Source organism: Bufo bufo, chromosome 4, assembly GCF_905171765.1.
Source record: "Bufo bufo chromosome 4, aBufBuf1.1, whole genome shotgun sequence".
Lineage (NCBI taxonomy): Eukaryota > Metazoa > Chordata > Amphibia > Anura > Bufonidae > Bufo > Bufo bufo.
The window spans coordinates 226,072,701-226,091,073 of record NC_053392.1 but is presented as its reverse complement, the minus strand read 5'-3'; the positions used below and the strand labels follow the sequence as shown (position 1 = coordinate 226,091,073).

At 45.7% G+C, this 18,373-nt stretch overlaps 1 protein-coding gene across 2 annotated transcripts in view; it reads right to left on the bottom strand.

Moving 5' to 3' along the window:
• LOC120997963 (probable cation-transporting ATPase 13A5) overlaps positions 1–18,373 on the bottom strand; it is a 262,081-nt gene that overhangs the window by 46,851 nt on the left and 196,857 nt on the right. For both annotated transcript variants that reach the window (XM_040428345.1, XM_040428346.1), the window contains exons 23-24: positions 14,476–14,585; positions 3,409–3,505 (exon numbers count right to left, since the gene is read on the bottom strand). In XM_040428345.1, coding sequence (XP_040284279.1) covers positions 3,409–3,505; positions 14,476–14,585 — 207 coding nt within the window. The remainder of the gene's footprint in view (positions 1–3,408; positions 3,506–14,475; positions 14,586–18,373) is intronic.

Here is an 18,373-nt window from a genome sequence, read left to right as displayed (position 1 = left end):
TTTCAGTCTGGGTGGATGACATGGGGTTGTTAGGAACCTTTGTATCTGATCTAAATTCCATTTGGCCTACACTGAAGTTCACCAGCACTTGGTCCACTAACAAATTGAGTTTCCTGGATACAATGGACTGGTGGGTGGCTAATTGACACTAGATCTTTACACTAAACCTAGCGACTGCAAATCAGTACTACATAATAGTAATAGTCACTCCCAGACATTCCAGTCTATTCCTTGCAGTCAGTTCTCCTATGTTAACAGGATCACATCTGACGCTAACTGCAAGGTCACTATTATACTATATATTGATATAACTAATAGGTTCAGAAAATCATATTATCCTAGAGCACTACTTAAGCATGAAAAATCTAAGCCTTAGTGATCAGCCATAGATGGGATGACCCTTGCAGGCATCTCCTTTTTGTATTTACATACAGACATCTGAGATTTCATTGGTGCATTGCGCATTGTCCAGCGCTTACTATTTACATGACAGAATTGCCTGCTCGGCATACTACTCTCACAGCAGCTGTGGGGTGTAACTATGATTCATAGGGCCTCATAGCAAAATAAGATGGGGCCCCAACCACCTAGTTATGAAAATGAAACCGGCAGCATAAGTAGCAATTATTAAAGGTATGCAATTGTATAATAGCACCATATCTCAGGAAACCCACATTATAGCAAAAAAACTAAACACCATATAGTTCTACACTACAGAAAAGTATAATGTTCTTGCACCTGACTATTTACACCCATGTGCAGCTGCTTGTCAGCTATCCTGTAAGGGTTAGTCCTTAATGCACTTTCAGTACTGTACATGATCCCAGGTTCCGACAACTCCTTATGACTCTGATTGGTGCCACAGCCATGTTATTATCTTATCTGCTATGCTCTCTTTAGGCCTCTTTCAGACGGGCGATATTTCCGCGCGGGTGCAATGTGTGAGGTGAACGCATTGCACCCGCACTGAATCCGAACCATTCATTTCTGTGCACATGAGCAGTGATTTTCACGCATCACTTGTACGTTGCGTGAAAATCACAGCATGTTCAATATTCACACAACGCAGGCCCCATAGAAGTGAATGGGGCTGCGTGAAAATCGCAAGCATCCGCAAGCAAGTGCGGATGCGGTGCGATTTTCACTCACGGTTGCTAGGAGACCATCAGGATGGGGACCTGATCTTTATTATTTTCCCTTATAACATGGTTATAAGGGAAAACAAAAAAATATCATTCTTAAAGAGGACCTTTCACCGATTCTTACCCTATGAACTAAGTATACAGACATGTGGAGCGGAGCCCGGGGATCTCTCTGCACTTACTATTATCCCCGGGCGCCGCTCCGTTCTCCTGCTATGCCCTCCGGTATCTCCGTTCCCTAAGTTATGGTAGGCGGAGTCTGCCCTAGCGCTGGCCAATCGCATTGCAGAGCTCACAGCCTGGGAGAAAATAACCTCCCAGGCTGTGAGCTCTGCGCTGCGATTGGCCAGCGCTAGGGCAGACTCCGCCTACCATAACTTAGGGATTGGTATCTCCGCCTACTATAACTTAGTGAGCGGAGATACTGGAGGGCATAGCAGGAGAACGGAGCGGCGCCCGGGGATAATAGTAAGTGCAGTGAGATCCCCGGGCGCCGCTCTACATATCTGTATAGTTAGTTCATAGGGTAAGAATCGGTGAAAGGTCCTCTTTAATACAGAATGCATAGTACAATAGGGCTGGAGGGGTTAAAAAAATAATAAAAAATAATTAAACTCACCTTAATCCACTTGTTCGCGCAGCCCGGCTTCTCTTCTGTCTTCATCTTTGCTGTGCACAGGAAAAGGACCTGTGATGACGTCACTGCGCTCATCACATGGTCTGTCACATGATCCATCACTATGGTAAAAAGATCATGTGATGGACCGTGTGATGAGCGCAGTGACGTCATCAAAGGTCCTATTCCTCAAAGAAGAAGACAGAAGAGAAGCCGGGCTGCGCGAACAAGTGGATTAAGGTGAGTTAAATTATTTTTTATTATTTTTTTAACCCCTCCAGCCCTATTGTACTATGCATTCTGTATTAAGAATGCTATTATCTTCCCTTATAACCATGTTATAAGGGAAAATAATACAATCTACACAACACCTAACCCAAACCCGAACTTCTGTGAAGAAGTTTGGGTTTGGGTACCAAACATGCCGATTTTTCTCACGCGCGTGCAAAACGCATTACAATGTTTTTCACTCGGGCAGGAAAAATCACGCATGTTCACGCAACGCACCCGCATCTTTTCCCGCAACGCCTGTGTGAAACCAGCCTTACAGGGATGGTGGTGGTGCTGACTGATCACAGACATGGATTTACAATCAGATCAGAGCCCAGCGCTTCTTCTACAGCATCTTACTGCTGCATCTGTTATCATTACAGTACATTGTTCTTTTTATTATATTTTTTTCGTACAGTCAGTGACCACAGACACATATGGTACCACATGTAGAAAATACTGTTCTTTTCTATGTATTTTATGAATATTATATGTGTCTGTGATAACTATGTATTACATTACTTAGTGACCTATTATGTCAGAGGTAAAAAGGACAGGGCTGGCACCAAAACTGTGGGTCCACTGGGTTTGTAGGCATACTGTGGCATACTGTATACAGCTCGAGGAAGGTCTTGTGTCGAAACATCTCTGTTATGTACCTTTGTGCTCCACAATAAAGCACTCAAAAAACATGTGAGGGGTCATTTATTAAGACCAAAGTTTTAGGCACCAGCCTTAATAACCCTGTGTGCTGGCGGTGGATCTGCCAAAGTTATGAAAAGGCGCAGGCCTCTACCTAACTTCAGCACATCCACCGCCGGTCTAAATCTACGCTGGCTTCCTTACTGGCCAATCCCCTCCCACGCCACGCCCCCTTTTTTAGACCTGGCACGAGCGGGGAAAAGTCACAGGCTGCGGCGCAAATAACCTTTGCATCTGCAATCTGCACCAAAAATACACCAAATATAGGCAAGTTTCTGTTAGTAAATGACCCCCTTATTTGTCAGTGACTTGCATATTGCTATCAGTAATGCAGAACTGGCGTCAGATTAAGAACGGTAGAAAAATATGGATGGAGTCTGTATAGTCCTCCTACACTGACATGGGGATCAATTGGCTTTCACTAGAGTAAGATAAGGAAATTGAGTTAGCAACTGAGCAGAAGGACTAATGTGAATAAATACAATCTCTGCTAACACAGCAAAAAACATTGGTGCAATATAAGCAGCTTAAAAAAATTGATGTAGGTATGCTATGGTATATCTTAGGATGCATATACTATATACCGCTTCTATATATGTCCTGCCTTTTCCTGCATATATTCCCATCTACTATGATTATGAGAATGAAATAGAAAAACTACAGTGTGTTACATCTTACCCAATATAACAGCAATGTGTTAACATATTCAGTCAGTCCAAACATAGCCATATATTTAAACATGCAGAACGATGTGACAATGGCTGCTCGTCCTTCCCTGTTGGGGACAAACAATACATTAAGAGAGTTTTCCAAGATTTTATAACTGATGATCTGTCCTCTGGATAGGTCATCAGTATCTGATCGGTGGGGGTCTGACACCTGGGACCCCCTCCAATAAGCTGTTTGAGAAGGCACCACTGCGGCCGTACATTGTATAGTGGATGTGCTTAGTACTGCTCTAAGCCCCATTCACTTCAAGGAGGCTGAGCTGCTCCTAGGCCACGAGACCGATGAACGTGTTGTCACTGGCCTAGGGAAAGCAGAGAGAAGACAACGGCACTCACAGGAGCTCTGCTGCATTCTCGAACAGATGATCTGTGATCCTGGGTGTCAGACTCCCACCGACCAGATACTGATCAGTATGTTTTGCTATTAAATGGCAAATCACTTCCTTTATTTTAAGGGAAAAAGTTAAAGGGGTTCTCTGGGAATTTCATATTGACGGCTTATCCTCAAGATGATCAGCTGACCAGCTGTTTGAGGAAGACACAGTGTTTACTGGAGCTCCAAATGAGTGCTGTGGCCGCCTCACTGCTCACCAAGCACAATGCCGCACATTAGATTAAGCCAAGCTAATTTGAATGGGACTGACCTGCGCCTAGGCCGTGTGACTAATGAACGTGATTAGAGATGAGCGAATTCATGAAAAGTTTGATTCGGCTAATTCTCAGAATTTTACAAAAAAATTTGCTTTGTGGCGAATTACTTTGTCACGAAGCACATTTTTTGTAAGTAGCTGGTGCAATGACAGGGAGTGGTGATAGCGCTGCCCCCCCCCATCATTGTACCACTCAGATGCCGCATTCATACATGATCGTGGCATCTGAGTGTAAAAACTGTGTAAAATTAACATAAAAAATAAATTCTATCAAACTTAGGCTACATGCACATGATTAATAATAGCTGTCACAGCTTCGGACGTCACACGGCCATTTTTAGCACCAATTAAAGTCTATAGGGTTATTCACATGACCGTTCTATTAACAGCCAGTAAATAGCATCCGTCCAAAAATAGGACATGTCCTATTTTTTGCCATGTTAATGGTCAGACGGACCCATTGAAATCAATGGGACCATTTTTAACGGCCGATTGACAGTATTGCACCCATTTAACCACCTCCGGACCGCTGTACGCACAGACGCGTCCTGGAGGTGGTTGATTCATTCCTCCTGGACGCGCCGGCGCGTCCTCTCGCGAGACGCGAGATTTCCTGTGAACGCGCGCACACAGGCGCGCGCGCTCACAGGAACGGAAGGTAAGAGAGTTGATCTCCAGCCTGCCAGCGGCGATCGTTCGCTGGCAGGCTGGAGATGTGTTTTTTTTAACCCCTAACAGGTATATTAGACGCTGTTTTGATAACAGCGTCTAATATACCTGCTACCTGGTCCTCTGGTGGTCCCATTTGTTTGGATCGACCACCAGAGGACACAGGTAGCTCAGTAAAGTCCCACCAAGCACCACTACACTACACTACACCCCCCCCCGTCACTTATTAACCCCTTATTAGCCCCTGATCACCCCATATAGACTCCCTGATCACCCCCCTGTCATTGATTACCCCCCTGTCATTGATCAACCCCCTGTAAAGCTCCATTCAGATGTCCGCATGATTTTTACGGATCCACTGATAGATGGATCGGATCCGCAAAACGCATCCGGACGTCTGAATGAAGCCTTACAGGGGCATGATCAATGACTGTGGTTATCACCCCATATAGACTCCCTGATCACCCCCCTGTCATTGATCACCCCCCTGTCATTGATTACCCCCCTGTAAAGCTCCATTCAGACGTCCGCATGATTTTTACGGATCCACTGATAGATGGATCGGATCCGCAAAACGCATCCGGACGTCTGAATGAAGCCTTACAGGGGCATGATCAATGACTGTGGTGATCACCCCATATAGACTCCCTGATCACCCCCCTGTAAAGCTCCATTCAGATGTCCGCATGATTTTTACGGATCCACTGATAGATGGATCGGATCCGCAAAACGCATCCGGACGTCTGAATGAAGCCTTACAGGGGCATGATCAATGACTGTGGTTATCACCCCATATAGACTCCCTGATCACCCCCCTGTCATTGATCACCCCCCTGTCATTGATTACCCCCCTGTAAAGCTCCATTCAGACGTCCGCATGATTTTTACGGATCCACTGATAGATGGATCGGATCCGCAAAACGCATCCGGACGTCTGAATGAAGCCTTACAGGGGCATGATCAATGACTGTGGTTATCACCCCATATAGACTCCCTGATCACCCCCCTGTCATTGATTACCCCCCTGTAAAGCTCCATTCAGACATCCGCATGATTTTTACGGATCCACTGATAGATGGATCGGATCCGCAAAACGCATCCGGACATCTGAATGAAGCCTTACAGGGGCATGATCAATGACTGTGGTGATCACCCCATATAGACTCCCTGATCACCCCCCTGTCATTGATTACCCCCCTGTCATTGATCACCCCCCTGTAAAGCTCCATTCAGACGTCCGCATGATTTTTACGGATCCACTGATAGATGGATCGGATCCGCAAAACGCATCCGGACGTCTGAATGAAGCCTTACAGGGGCATGATCAATGACTGTGGTGATCACCCCATATAGACTCCCTGATCACCCCCCTGTCATTGATTACCCCCCTGTCATTGATTACCCCCCTGTAAAGCTCCATTCAGACGTCCGCATGATTTTTACGGATCCACTGATAGATGGATCGGATCCGCAAAACGCATCCGGACGTCTGAATGAAGCCTTACAGGGGCATGATCAATGACTGTGGTGATCACCCCATATAGACTCCCTGATCACCCCCCTGTCATTGATTACCCCCCTGTCATTGATCACCCCCCTGTAAAGCTCCATTCAGACGTCCGCATGATTTTTACGGATCCACTGATAGATGGATCGGATCCGCAAAACGCATCCGGACGTCTGAATGAAGCCTTACACGGGCGTGATCAATGACTGTGGTTATCACCCCATATAGACTCCCTGATCACCCCCCTGTCATTGATCACCCCCCTGTCATTGATCACCCCCCTGTCATTGATCACCCCCCTGTCATTGATCACCCCCCTGTAAGGCTCCATTCAGACATTTTTTTGGCCCAAGTTAGCGGAATTATTATTTTTTTTTCTTACAAAGTCTCATATTCCACTAACTTGTGACAAAAAATTAAATCTCACATGAACTCACCATACCCCTCACGGAATCCAAATGCGTAAAATTTTTTAGACATTTATATTCCAGACTTCTTCTCACGCTTTAGGGCCCCTAGAATGCCAGGGCAGTATAAATACCCCACATGTGACCCCATTTCGGAAAGAAGACACCCCCAGGTATTCCGTGAGGGGCATATTGAGTCCATGAAAGATTGAAATTTTTGTCCCAAGTTAGCGGAACGGGAGACTTTGTGAGAAAAAAATAAAAAATATCAATTTCCGCTAACTTGTGCCAAAAAAAAAAAATTTCTATGAACTCGCCATGCCCCTCATTGAATACCTTGGGGTGTCTTCTTTCCAAAATGGGGTCACATGTGGGGTATTTATACTGCCCTGGCATTCTAGGGGCCCCAAAGCGTGAGAAGAAGTCTGGTATCCAAATGTCTAAAAATGCCCTCCTAAAAGGAATTTGGGCCCCTTTGCGCATCTAGGCTGCAAAAAAGTGTCACACATCTGGTATCGCCGTACTCAGGAGAAGTTGGGGAATGTGTTTTGGGGTGTCATTTTACATATACCCATGCTGGGTGAGATAAATATCTTGGTCAAATGCCAACTTTGTATAAAAAAATGGGAAAAGTTGTCTTTTGCCAAGATATTTCTCTCACCCAGCATGGGTATATGTAAAAAGACACCCCAAAACACATTCCCCAACTTCTCCCGAATACGGAGATACCAGATGTGTGACACTTTTTTGCAGCCTAGGTGGGCAAAGGGGCCCATATTCCAAAGAGCACCTTTCGGATTTCACTGGTCAGTTTTTACAGAATTTGATTTCAAACTCCTTACCACACATTTGGGCCCCTAGAATGCCAGGGCAGTATAACTACCCCACAAGTGACCCCATTTTGGAAAGAAGAGACCCCAAGGTATTTCGTGATGGGCATAGTGAGTTCATGGAAGTTTTTATTTTTTGTCACAAGTTAGTGGAATATGAGACTTTGTAAGAAAAAAAAAAAAAAAGAAAAAAATCATCATTTTCCGCTAACTTGTGACAAAAAATAAAAAGTTCTATGAACTCACTATGCCCATCAGCGAATACCTTAGGGTGTGTACTTTCCGAAATGGGGTCATTTGTGGGGTGTTTGTACTGTCTGGGCATTGTAGAACCTCAGGAAACATGACAGGTGCTCAGAAAGTCAGAGCTGCTTCAAAAAGCGGAAATTCACATTTTTGTACCATAGTTTGTAAACGCTATAACTTTTACCCAAACCATTTTTTTTTTACCCAAACATTTTTTTTTTATCAAAGACATGTAGAACAATAAATTTAGAGCAAAATTTATATATGGATGTCATTTTTTTTGCAAAATTTTACAACTGAAAGTGAAAAATGTCATTTTTTTGCAAAAAAATCGTTAAATTTCGATTAATAACAAAAAAAGTAAAAATGTCAGCAGCAATGAAATACCATCAAATGAAAGCTCTATTAGTGAGAAGAAAAGGAGGTAAAATTCATTTGGGTGGTAAGTTGCATGACCGAGCAATAAATGGTGAAAGTAGTGTAGGTCAGAAGTGTAAAAAGTGGCCTGGTCTTTCAGGGTGTTTAAGCACTGGGGGCTGAGGTGGTTAACGGCCGTTAAAAATGGGTACACTTTACCCAGGAGGGGTTAGAAAAAACTCACCTCATCCACTTGCGGTGCGGCAGTCTCTTCTCTCATCATTGAGCAGGACCCGCCGAAGGACCTGCGATATGCGTGGTGACGTAACCACGTGGGAGCGCGCTATGACGTTATCGCGCACCTTCGGCAGGTCACGTTCAGTGAAGAGAGAAGAGACAAAAAAAACAACAACAGTGGTGGGCCATTATGGGGGCATTACTTAAACCATGGGGGAAATTATTTAAGATGGGGCCCTACATTGGGGGCATTATTAAAGCTGGGGACATTAAAAAAAATGATTCCTACACTATGGGGGGCATTATTTAAGATGGGGAACTACATTGGGGGGCATTATTAAAGCTGGGGGCGGTAAAAAAAATAATACACTATGGGGGACATTATTTTACCAGGGTGCTTACATGGGGGACAATATTAAAGCTGGGGACAGTAAAGAAAAAAAAATTCCTACATTACGGGTGACATTATTTTAGCTTGGGGCCTACATAGGGGCATTATTAAAGCTGGGGGCACTATAAAAAAATTCTTACACTATGGGGGAAATTATTTTAGCTGGGGGCCTACATGGGGGCATTATTAAAGCTGGGGGCAGCTGTGGGTGTTCTCAGAAGGGTGGGTCTAGAAATAACTGCCAATCAAATTCATCCAAATTCATGCCAATATGACATTCTACAGTGCCTACCTAGCCGCCTGGAGAGAGAGGAAGATTACATGCCTTTGGCGGCGAGAATAGTGAGTAACACCCATGCTACAGGAGGTTGGTGTGCATCTGAAGACTCAGAGTCCCTTAAAGGATGTGGTCCAGGCCCTGTGTACAGAATTGAGAGAACTTCGGCTGGAAGTGTCCCAGATGAAGGCAGGATCACCCCGGCCTCCAGAAATGACCCCAGCACCCGCGCCACTCCACCCAGGATAACTCAGGTGCGGGGGCTCGTCAAAAGAGGGACCCTCTGCTGGGATTGTCGACAGTACAGCCATATGGTCAGAGATTGCCCACAAAAGATGAAGTTCTGAGCCAACGTTAAACTTCCGACGTCCGCAGTAGCTGGGCGTCCTGCGACGGTACACCACAAGCTAAGCTCTATGCATGAGGAACACGACCTGTATGCCAGCAGCCCCGTTATGGAAGCTGACTTGAAAGGCCAGAAAGTACGCTGCCTAGTTTATACAGGGTCAGAGTGCACCCTTATGCCTCTTGAGTTCTTCGAAAGACACTTTGGACATATGATGGAGCCAGAAGACGGGAGCATCATCAGGCTGACAGCTGCCAATAATAGAGAGATGGACGTCTGAGTGATAGTCTGGATGCGGGTCCGGCTGTATGGGCAAGACGTCGGCAAGAAGGGGGTCGTGCTGGTGGACCATTCATCCCGGAGAGGGATGGATGTGACGCTATGAACGAACGTGCTGAGAGACCTAGACCATCAACTCTATGCCAAAGAAGGGCCGAAGTATTGGCAACAGGCCACCAAACACCGGCCGACCCAGAAGATTCTACAGCAGATGGTGAGAAGCTGTAGTCTGCAAAACAGCAACATGTCCGTTAGGCCTATTTGACACGTGAAGGTGCCGCGGAGGACCCCGGTGAAGATCCCACTTTCGACAAGAACAAATATTGATGCTGCTGGTGGAGGCTGGTCGACAACTGAATGGACTAGAGGTCCGGATCGAGCCCGCTTACCAAGAAGAAATGCAGACTCTCCCACTGGTAGCCCGGGCCCTCGCTATTGTGATGAATGTGTGCTCATACGCTGCCTCAATGTTGAAGACTGCGAGCTAACCGTTCCTGGGAATACCTTGCTGGCCAAAGTTTATTTGTCTCAAGGGGATATTCCTTGACAAAGGTGATTCACGCTACAGCCAGATAGGAGATTAGTCTAGACTTATGCTGTAGAAGTTCATCAAAGGGAGACGCCGACAGCGGAGTGGAGTGGTCGAGTGATCATGGCACGGATGGGGGTGGACTGCAAGACCATGACTCCAGGACAACAGAAGTTGCTGGAAGACACCCTTTGGGAATTTCAGGAGGCATTCTTGAGACATGATGAGGACTTCGGGTGTGCTTCCACCATCAAACACGAAATCCCCACCGGCAATGCTGCACCGATCAAGGAACGTTACTGGGAAATCTCATCTAAAATGTACCGGGAAGTGAAGGATATGTTGGCCAGCATGTTGGAAAACCAGATGATTCATAAGAGTCAAAGTCCTTGGGCTGCTCCAGTAGTCTTGGTGTGGAAGAAAGATGGGAGTCTCCGTGGATTATCGGAAGCTGAATGCCCAGACCGTCCAAGATGCCTACCCCCTTTCCCAGATTGAGGAGCTGTTATCCTCCCTGAGTCATGTAAGTTCTTCTTGACTCTTGACCTGGCCAGTGGGTATTGGCAGGTACCGATGGCAAAGAAGGACAAAGCGAAGACGGCCTTCATCCTACCTATGGGATTCTATGAGTTCAATCGGATGCTATTCGGCATTTCCAATGCCCCGGGAACATTGCAGTGATTGATAAAGCACTGTCTGGGTGATCTCAACTTCGAGTTGGTATTGATATACCTGGACGACATAGTAGTGTTTGGAGACCTACAGGAGGTTTATACCCAAATTTGCTCATTTGGTGGGCCCGTTAAACAAATTATTAAGGGGCACTGCGGGGGGCCTGAAGAATCGTCCCATCAAGTGGGGACCCCGGAAACAAGAGGCCTTTAAAGCAGTGAAGGAGGCACACGCCAGTGCCCCGATTCTGGCTTATGCGCGGTTTGACACCCCATTCCTATTGTACACTGACGGAAGTCTACATGGTCTGGGGGCCATGTTATTCCAAGTCCAGGATGGACGTGAGAGAGCCATTGCCTATGGCAGCTGGTCGCTGAGGGAATCAGAGCACAACCCTGACAACTACAACTCCTTTTATTTGGAACTACTGGCACTGGTGTGGGCCATGACCAAAAGGTTTGCAGAATATCTGACAGGTGCAGAAGTGACCGTGATAACAGATAACAACCCGTTACACATCTGGAGAATGCCAAGCTAAGTGCGCTTGAGTAGAGGTGGTTGGCTCGCCTTTCTAAGTACCAATACCGCATCAAGTTCCAGTCAAGTAGGGAGAGCGGCAACACCGACGCACTCCCCCGAGTCCCTGTGTGGTTGTCGGCTCAGAGTGCCGATGAGGAGCTAGAGGACACTGAAACTCCTGACCTTGGTCGATTACCCATGTTCCAGGATGTGGCACATTCAAGTGGGGTGGTGTCCGGGATTCTAGTGTTGCTGGGGAAGACGTTGGCTGATTGGGAGAGGGTCCATAATGGCTGCCCGGACCTGTGGAAAGTTAAAGAATGGGTCCTGACCAAGCACTGGCCTTGGCCAGAAAAGAGAGCCTGTCTGACTTCAGAGGGCCACAAGTTGTTGAGGCAGTGGGATAAGCTGACTGTTACCCAGGGCCTCCTGTGTTTGACCACATACTTGCAATCAGAGTTGCAGTACCGGCGACAGATTATCATCCCCATGTCATTGGGACCGGAGGCTGGCTGGGAAGTCCATGAGAGGGGTGCCCATTTTGGGAGCGATAAAACGTTTAAGTGGCTCCAGCGGCTGGTATACTGTCCAGATTTGGCAGACAAGGTGGCCGAGGCATGGCTTAAGTGTCGGCCCTGTCCAGGCCATCCGGGCCTCAGCACCCCTAGAGCTCCTTATGATCAATTACGTACAGATTGGGTACTCTTCCTCGGGACACTCATACTGTTTATTCATGACAGATAATTTCACAAAGTATGCGGTGGCACCAGAGACCAGAGGGCAGAGTCAGCCGCTCAAGCGGTCTGCAAACACTTTATACAGGTGTTCAGATGTCCATGGATGATACATTCGGACCAGGGGGCATGTTTTCAGGGTACTCTAATGAATGAGTTGTACCAACTGTATGGGATCGAACGTTCCCGCACATCCTGTATCACCCCCCAGGGAAACTGGGCGTGCGAACGGTTCAACCGCACCTTGCTCCAGATGCTGCTGACTCTGGAGGACAGCCAAAAGACCAGAGTACCTACCTGAACTAATGTGGGCCTGTAACAACAGGGTACACAGTACCACCGGATACTCCCCACATATGCTCATGTTTGGGAGAGCCAGACGGAAGATTGAAGATCTTCACATGCACGATCCGATGGAGCCACCACAGAGAAATACCACCACATGGGTGCATGAGCACCACCACTGGCTGAAAGCGATCCACAAGGTTGTGGGGGAGCACCTGGGACAAGTGGTACACCCTAACCCAAGACCAGTGCAGAAGGATGGGTATGTCCCGGGCGATCAAGTGATGGTCAAAGCCAAGCAGCCATCTTGGAAGTTTGATGGGCGGTGGAAGGCGGTCCCATACACGGTGAAGAGGAGGTTAGACCCTGCCATCCCGGTCTATGAGGTAGAGCCAATAGGGACTGGGGGGGCCCTCACGAAATTTGCATCGTAGCATGTTGAGGCGTTGTAATTTTTATGAGCCAGTGTGCGTAGAGGAGATGCTTCCTCCTGCTCAGAGTACAGAGGAAATCCCCTTGGAGATGGTGGGTTGTCCCTGCCCTGGTACCCACAGAGGCTCCAGCCATGGCAGGTTTGCCACCCAGGGAAAGTGTTGAGTAGTCAACAGCTCCTCTCCCATTAAATGTGCCTGACGTCCCCACTGCTTCGGAGCCTGTCACTCGAGGCCCAATGCTGGTGTGCCCCTACAGTATTATGCTTAGGATGAGTTTGTATTGGGAGGGTTTCCGAGCATGACAACCTGTTATGGGGTGGCATGTGAGATGGGGAAACAGCTCTCCTTGTCTGAACACTGTTTGTGTGATTAAATTAAATGTTTTGGACTGACATTCTGCTATTTGGCCACAAGATGCTGCTGTTTCCTAACACAGCTACAGACTTCACATATATCTCCATATTCATGAGAGGGGTGGAGTTACAAGTCTGGGGAGGAAGGCAGCAGCCATCTTAGAGTGAGGCTGTGAGAGACACTGAGGAACTGTGTGAGCAGAGAGTCTGACAGCATACAGGTGTGAGAGCATCCCTCAGTGACCAGAGCTGCAGCTAAGTGATGCTGATCGTGTTCAAGACACTTATTCTGTCCAGAGGAACAAGGATTGCTTCCAGGAATGCAGATGAGAGAAGAGGAACAAAGCAACATACACTGCGGTACCACATGCTTGTTGGAGAGACATTTGTTCAGTTCAGAGTCACCAGCAGATGCAAAGCAGACCCAGTTTGGCAAGATCAAGCCTGTAGTTAGTTAGTTAGGGTTTCTGATTGTGTCAGACCACAAGTGTTAATAGTATTACTGTTCATTGCAAGGACTCCATAACTTAGAGACATTTCTCATGGGAGAGCTAATAAAATCCCCACAAACTCAAGCCAGGCTGGTGTTTTGCGCAGAAGGAATACTCCGGCATGTACTACAGAACCAGCTATGGGAGGGGGAATACTGTAGATCTGTGTAAGATTGTAATCTGTTGTGCTGCACCGCAGGCTAGTCCGTACCACACACCCATACAGTGATTCTTGTTCTTTTAGGGTAATAACAGGTAAGGTGTGGCAGTTTAGTTGTGCCTGCCAGTAGGCAAATTACTGCTCTTTCCTCCTTCATCCAAGGGAGGGCACCGTGCTGAGCAGCACAAGTGTCTCAGCTTTCGTGCTGGGTTATGTAAATTTATTGTATGTTCCCAGCATTTGTGGTTGTGTTTATTGCCACATTTAAGTAAAATTCTGTTTTGGCAAAAGCTGGTGTTGGGGTTGCTTTCCTCGTTTGTGACTTTGCTGTATCCTGGGGAGCCCACCCCGGTACACGGTTTACAGACCAGCAACACACTTCCGTTGTGATGCAGTGCAAATGCTTTAATAAAGCTCCAGTGCAAATACTGTATATGTCAGTGTTTTGGGCAACATCCTTTATGAAGCCAAGAAGGAAGAGATGCCTGGCGATGTACATCTCTTCCTCACTCCATTCTGTGATAAAAGGCAATGCCTAAAATGATGCTAAATGTTTGCACTGCTTTAATAAAGCATTTTCACTGCATGAAACACAAGTATCTTCTAAAAGGAAGAGACACCCATACTATAGATAAATCACTTACTTCAGCAGGTCTGGGACACATGAAATGTTTGTGACCTGTGAGTTAAATGGTGCTGCTACAGACGCCTCTTGTTCAGATAAAGAAATGCCAGCATTAGCTATTTTTAAAGCCTGGAAAATAAGTTTGTATGTAAATAACATTTTGCCAATATTCATGTGCATAAAGGCATGTTCACACATTTTGATAATATAAATCAATTCTCATAGTTTTTTTTATAATAAATAGTGATGAGCGAAGTTTTCAAAATTTCGATTTGACTGCTTCACTGAACTTCAACAAGAAATTTGATTTGTTGCAAATTACCTTCCAACGAATCTCATTTCATTGTATGGAGTGGGCGCAATGATATCCCCTGTCATTTAACCGGACAGATGCCACGTTCAGCATCTCATAGTCACATTTGGGGCTCTTTCACACTGGCGTGTGCAACCCGTTGCCATATTGCGGCCCGCAAAATGCGAGCCGCAATACACGAGCACAGTCCGTGGGGCAGCCGCAGCGGATCGCGGACCCATTCACTTGAATGGGTCCGCGATCCGGCCGTTCCGCAAAAAGATAGGACATGTTCTATATTTTTGCGGAACGGAAGTACGGGACGAAACCCCACGGAAGCACTCCGTAGTGCTTCCATAGGGTTCCGTTCCGTAGTTCCGTTCCGCACCATTCCGCATCTCCAGATTTGCGGATCCATTCAAGTGAATGGGTCCGCATCCGTGATGCGGAATGCCCACGGAACAGCACCCGTGTATTGCGGATCCGCAAATGCAGTCCGCAATACGGCAACAGGGCGCACACGCCAGTGCGAAAGAGGCCTTAGCCTATTAGGGGGTTAACAGAGGTTAAAACATAAAATACATACTCACCCCATTCATTTGATCACTTAGAGGCCGTCACCGCCATCTTGATTGAAGAAAATGTGGCAATTCTCTTGCGCGCTAATGTGATGATGTCACAATGTCTTCATGCTGGTCAGACGCTGTGACGTCACATCAGTGAGCATAAGAATTGCCACGTTTTCTTCAATGAAGATGGCCGCGATGGCCTCTCCACAATCAAATGGTTGAGGTGAGTATTAGTGTTGAGCGAATCAAAGTCAACGAAATGGACTTTAATCCGAATTTCAGGATGAATTTTATTTGCCACAAAGCCGAATTTCCTCGTGCCTCATGGTAGCAAATCGATTTAACCTGAAATAGAGCAAAAAACAAAACAAATATATATACCTGCTCCATTTGTTCGCCATGGGCCGGTCGCTGCCATCTTGCTTGAAGATCTCGGCCGAAATCCTGTGTGCTGTGATGTATGATGTCACCACGCCGGCAGGCCAGCTCTTCAAGTAGGAAGGGTAGTGGCCAGCCCATTCCAAGCAAATGGAGCAGGTAAGTATAATTTTTTTTATTTTTTTATTTTACACCATGTTATGTATATCTGAAGCCCTGATCATGTATGAAAGCGGCATCTGAGGTGTACAATGACTGAGGGCGCCAATTGCCGCTCCCTGTCATTGCACCCACTACTTACAAAGAAATGCGCTTCCTGACTAAGTAATTAGTCACAAAGCAAATTTTGTAATAATTCACTCATTTCTAATGAGTGTTTATTATATTTTTTTTGTCTGCCATCTCAGGAAAAATTTACTTGTTACCACAAAACGCCAAGAAATTTAGATTCATGGGCAATTACATTTTTACTGAAATTCGGATCGAATTTGAAGTTAACTCAAATCTTCGTTAACTTCAACACTAATAATAAATAATGTTTATTTAAATAACATTTTATTCAAAGAGCTCTTCAAATTATTATTTATTTTATTGTTCTATAGTTCTTTAAATAACATTGCAACGATTACAGAGGACACAGTTATACAGAAAACTGAAATAGTATGTTTCCCATGCAAGCAATAAAGAATAGTTTTTTTTCCGGCCAAAATCCCGGAACAATACCGCACTTGCCAAATCCGGCATTAATTTCCATAGAGATGTATTAATGCCGGATCCGGTACCAAGTGTTCCAGAAATTGCTGCATTGCCGGATCCGTTCTTCAGTTCTGCGCATGCGCCGGGACATAGGAGGAGCTATTTTTGCTTTTGATGTTTGAAAAAAATGTAATACCGTCTAACGGATCCGGAAAAAATGGCTTTCCGTTTGTACACGGATTGCTGGTTCCGGCAGGCAGTTCCGCTGATGGAACTGTCTTCAGGAATCAAAAAACGCTAGTGTGAAAGTAGACAAAGAGATCCAAAAGTTCAGAGAGGGCTGTAAAAATCTCTAGACATGTCAAGACCCTATAATGCTTGGGTCCCTCCTCTAGAGGATACTTACCTGCTCCCCGGCACCTGCATCCCTCCGGGACCATACAAATTTATTTTATTTTTTTCATACAATTCAATTGAATGCTATCCTCAGCTAAATAAAATGACAAAACACAAATATGTGTAAATATTCCATAGTCAATCAAGAGATCCCAGACTGAAGGAGAAAATTAATTCTATGGGGAAAAAAAGCTCTTTTGAATTTGCAAATAAGTGAAATCCTTTTCTCTCTGTCATAAGGGTCAAGGTTAAAGGGGTTGGTCATTTCCTATATTGATGACCTGTCCTCAGGATAAGTTATCAGTATCTGATCGGCAAGAGTTCAACTTCCGGCACTCCCACTGATCAGCTGTTAAAAGAGAACGCATCTCTCATGTAAGCAATATATTTCCACTGTTTGCCTGCTTGCCATCGACATCGCAGTGGTGAGTAGGGGCAATGGCAGCTCCTCCTTCGCTGAGTTTCATTTAAACAGCTGATCAGAGGGAGTGCTGGAAGTTGGACCTGTGAAGATCTGATATTGATAACCTATCCTGAGAATGATGGTGCGCTTCTTCTGGACGCTAACATCGACCTGTACAGCTGAGTTTATACTTGAGTTATTTGGTCAGTTTTGACCCCGTGACTGCTTAAATAAGTGAAGTGTGCAGTGATTTTAAGAGCGACGCCAGTCATCTACTTGTCATACGGACTCACAGTATTATTTCACTACCAGAGCAGACTCCCTATGCATGCTACTGCAAGGCACAGTGTTCTACACCACTATAAAGGCTCTCTGAAGCCAGGAAATAGCCGTTTTTTAATGCGATTCGCCGCAAATAAATTCGGATCAAAGCAATTTTTTTTTTTTAAATCGGCGATCCGGGCAAATCAAATTTTTAAAAAATTTGCTTATCTCTAATCTCATAAAAATTATACTTGCAACTATTTTGCATATGATTAGTTATGCATATTCTTGTCATGTACCTGCATTGTTACTGTTCTACTCCTGGTGGTGGAATAATTATTTTCTTGTTGTATACTGCAAATTACAACCTGTTCTCACATTCCCTAATAGCTCACTGTGTTATTAGGTTGATTCCCAAGCGAATGGTCATTGGTTTAAATCCAGGAGCACCCATGTAGAAGATTTACCAAGAAATGAGAAACAGCATCATGCAACTCATCGATAGCGGTATCTCAGCCAAGAAAATTGGCAAACTGCACCATGTGAGTGCCATGACAGTTGGAAAAATATGCAATGAAGTCCATCCATCCATTTTAAAGCCAAGAAGTGGACGTCCAGGCAAAATATCAGAGTCAACAATACTTAGGGGCATTGAAAACCTGGAGAGAGGCTTAGACCTCACTGTGCAGGCACTGACTGGAGTCAGTGAAATGGAGATCAAGATCAGAATTATCAGGTCAGCAGTAGCGTTAACTTAGGAAGAAGGGTTAGAAGGAAAAGTGCCAGGGAGGCTATTCCTGAGCTGGAATCCCCTAGTAAATATGCCTGTTTGTCTGATATCAGGGATGAAGGCCCAGGGACAGCAACATTTTAGCAGGGCATGTCTCCTAGAAACCAGGAAAATTATCGCTACAGGAAG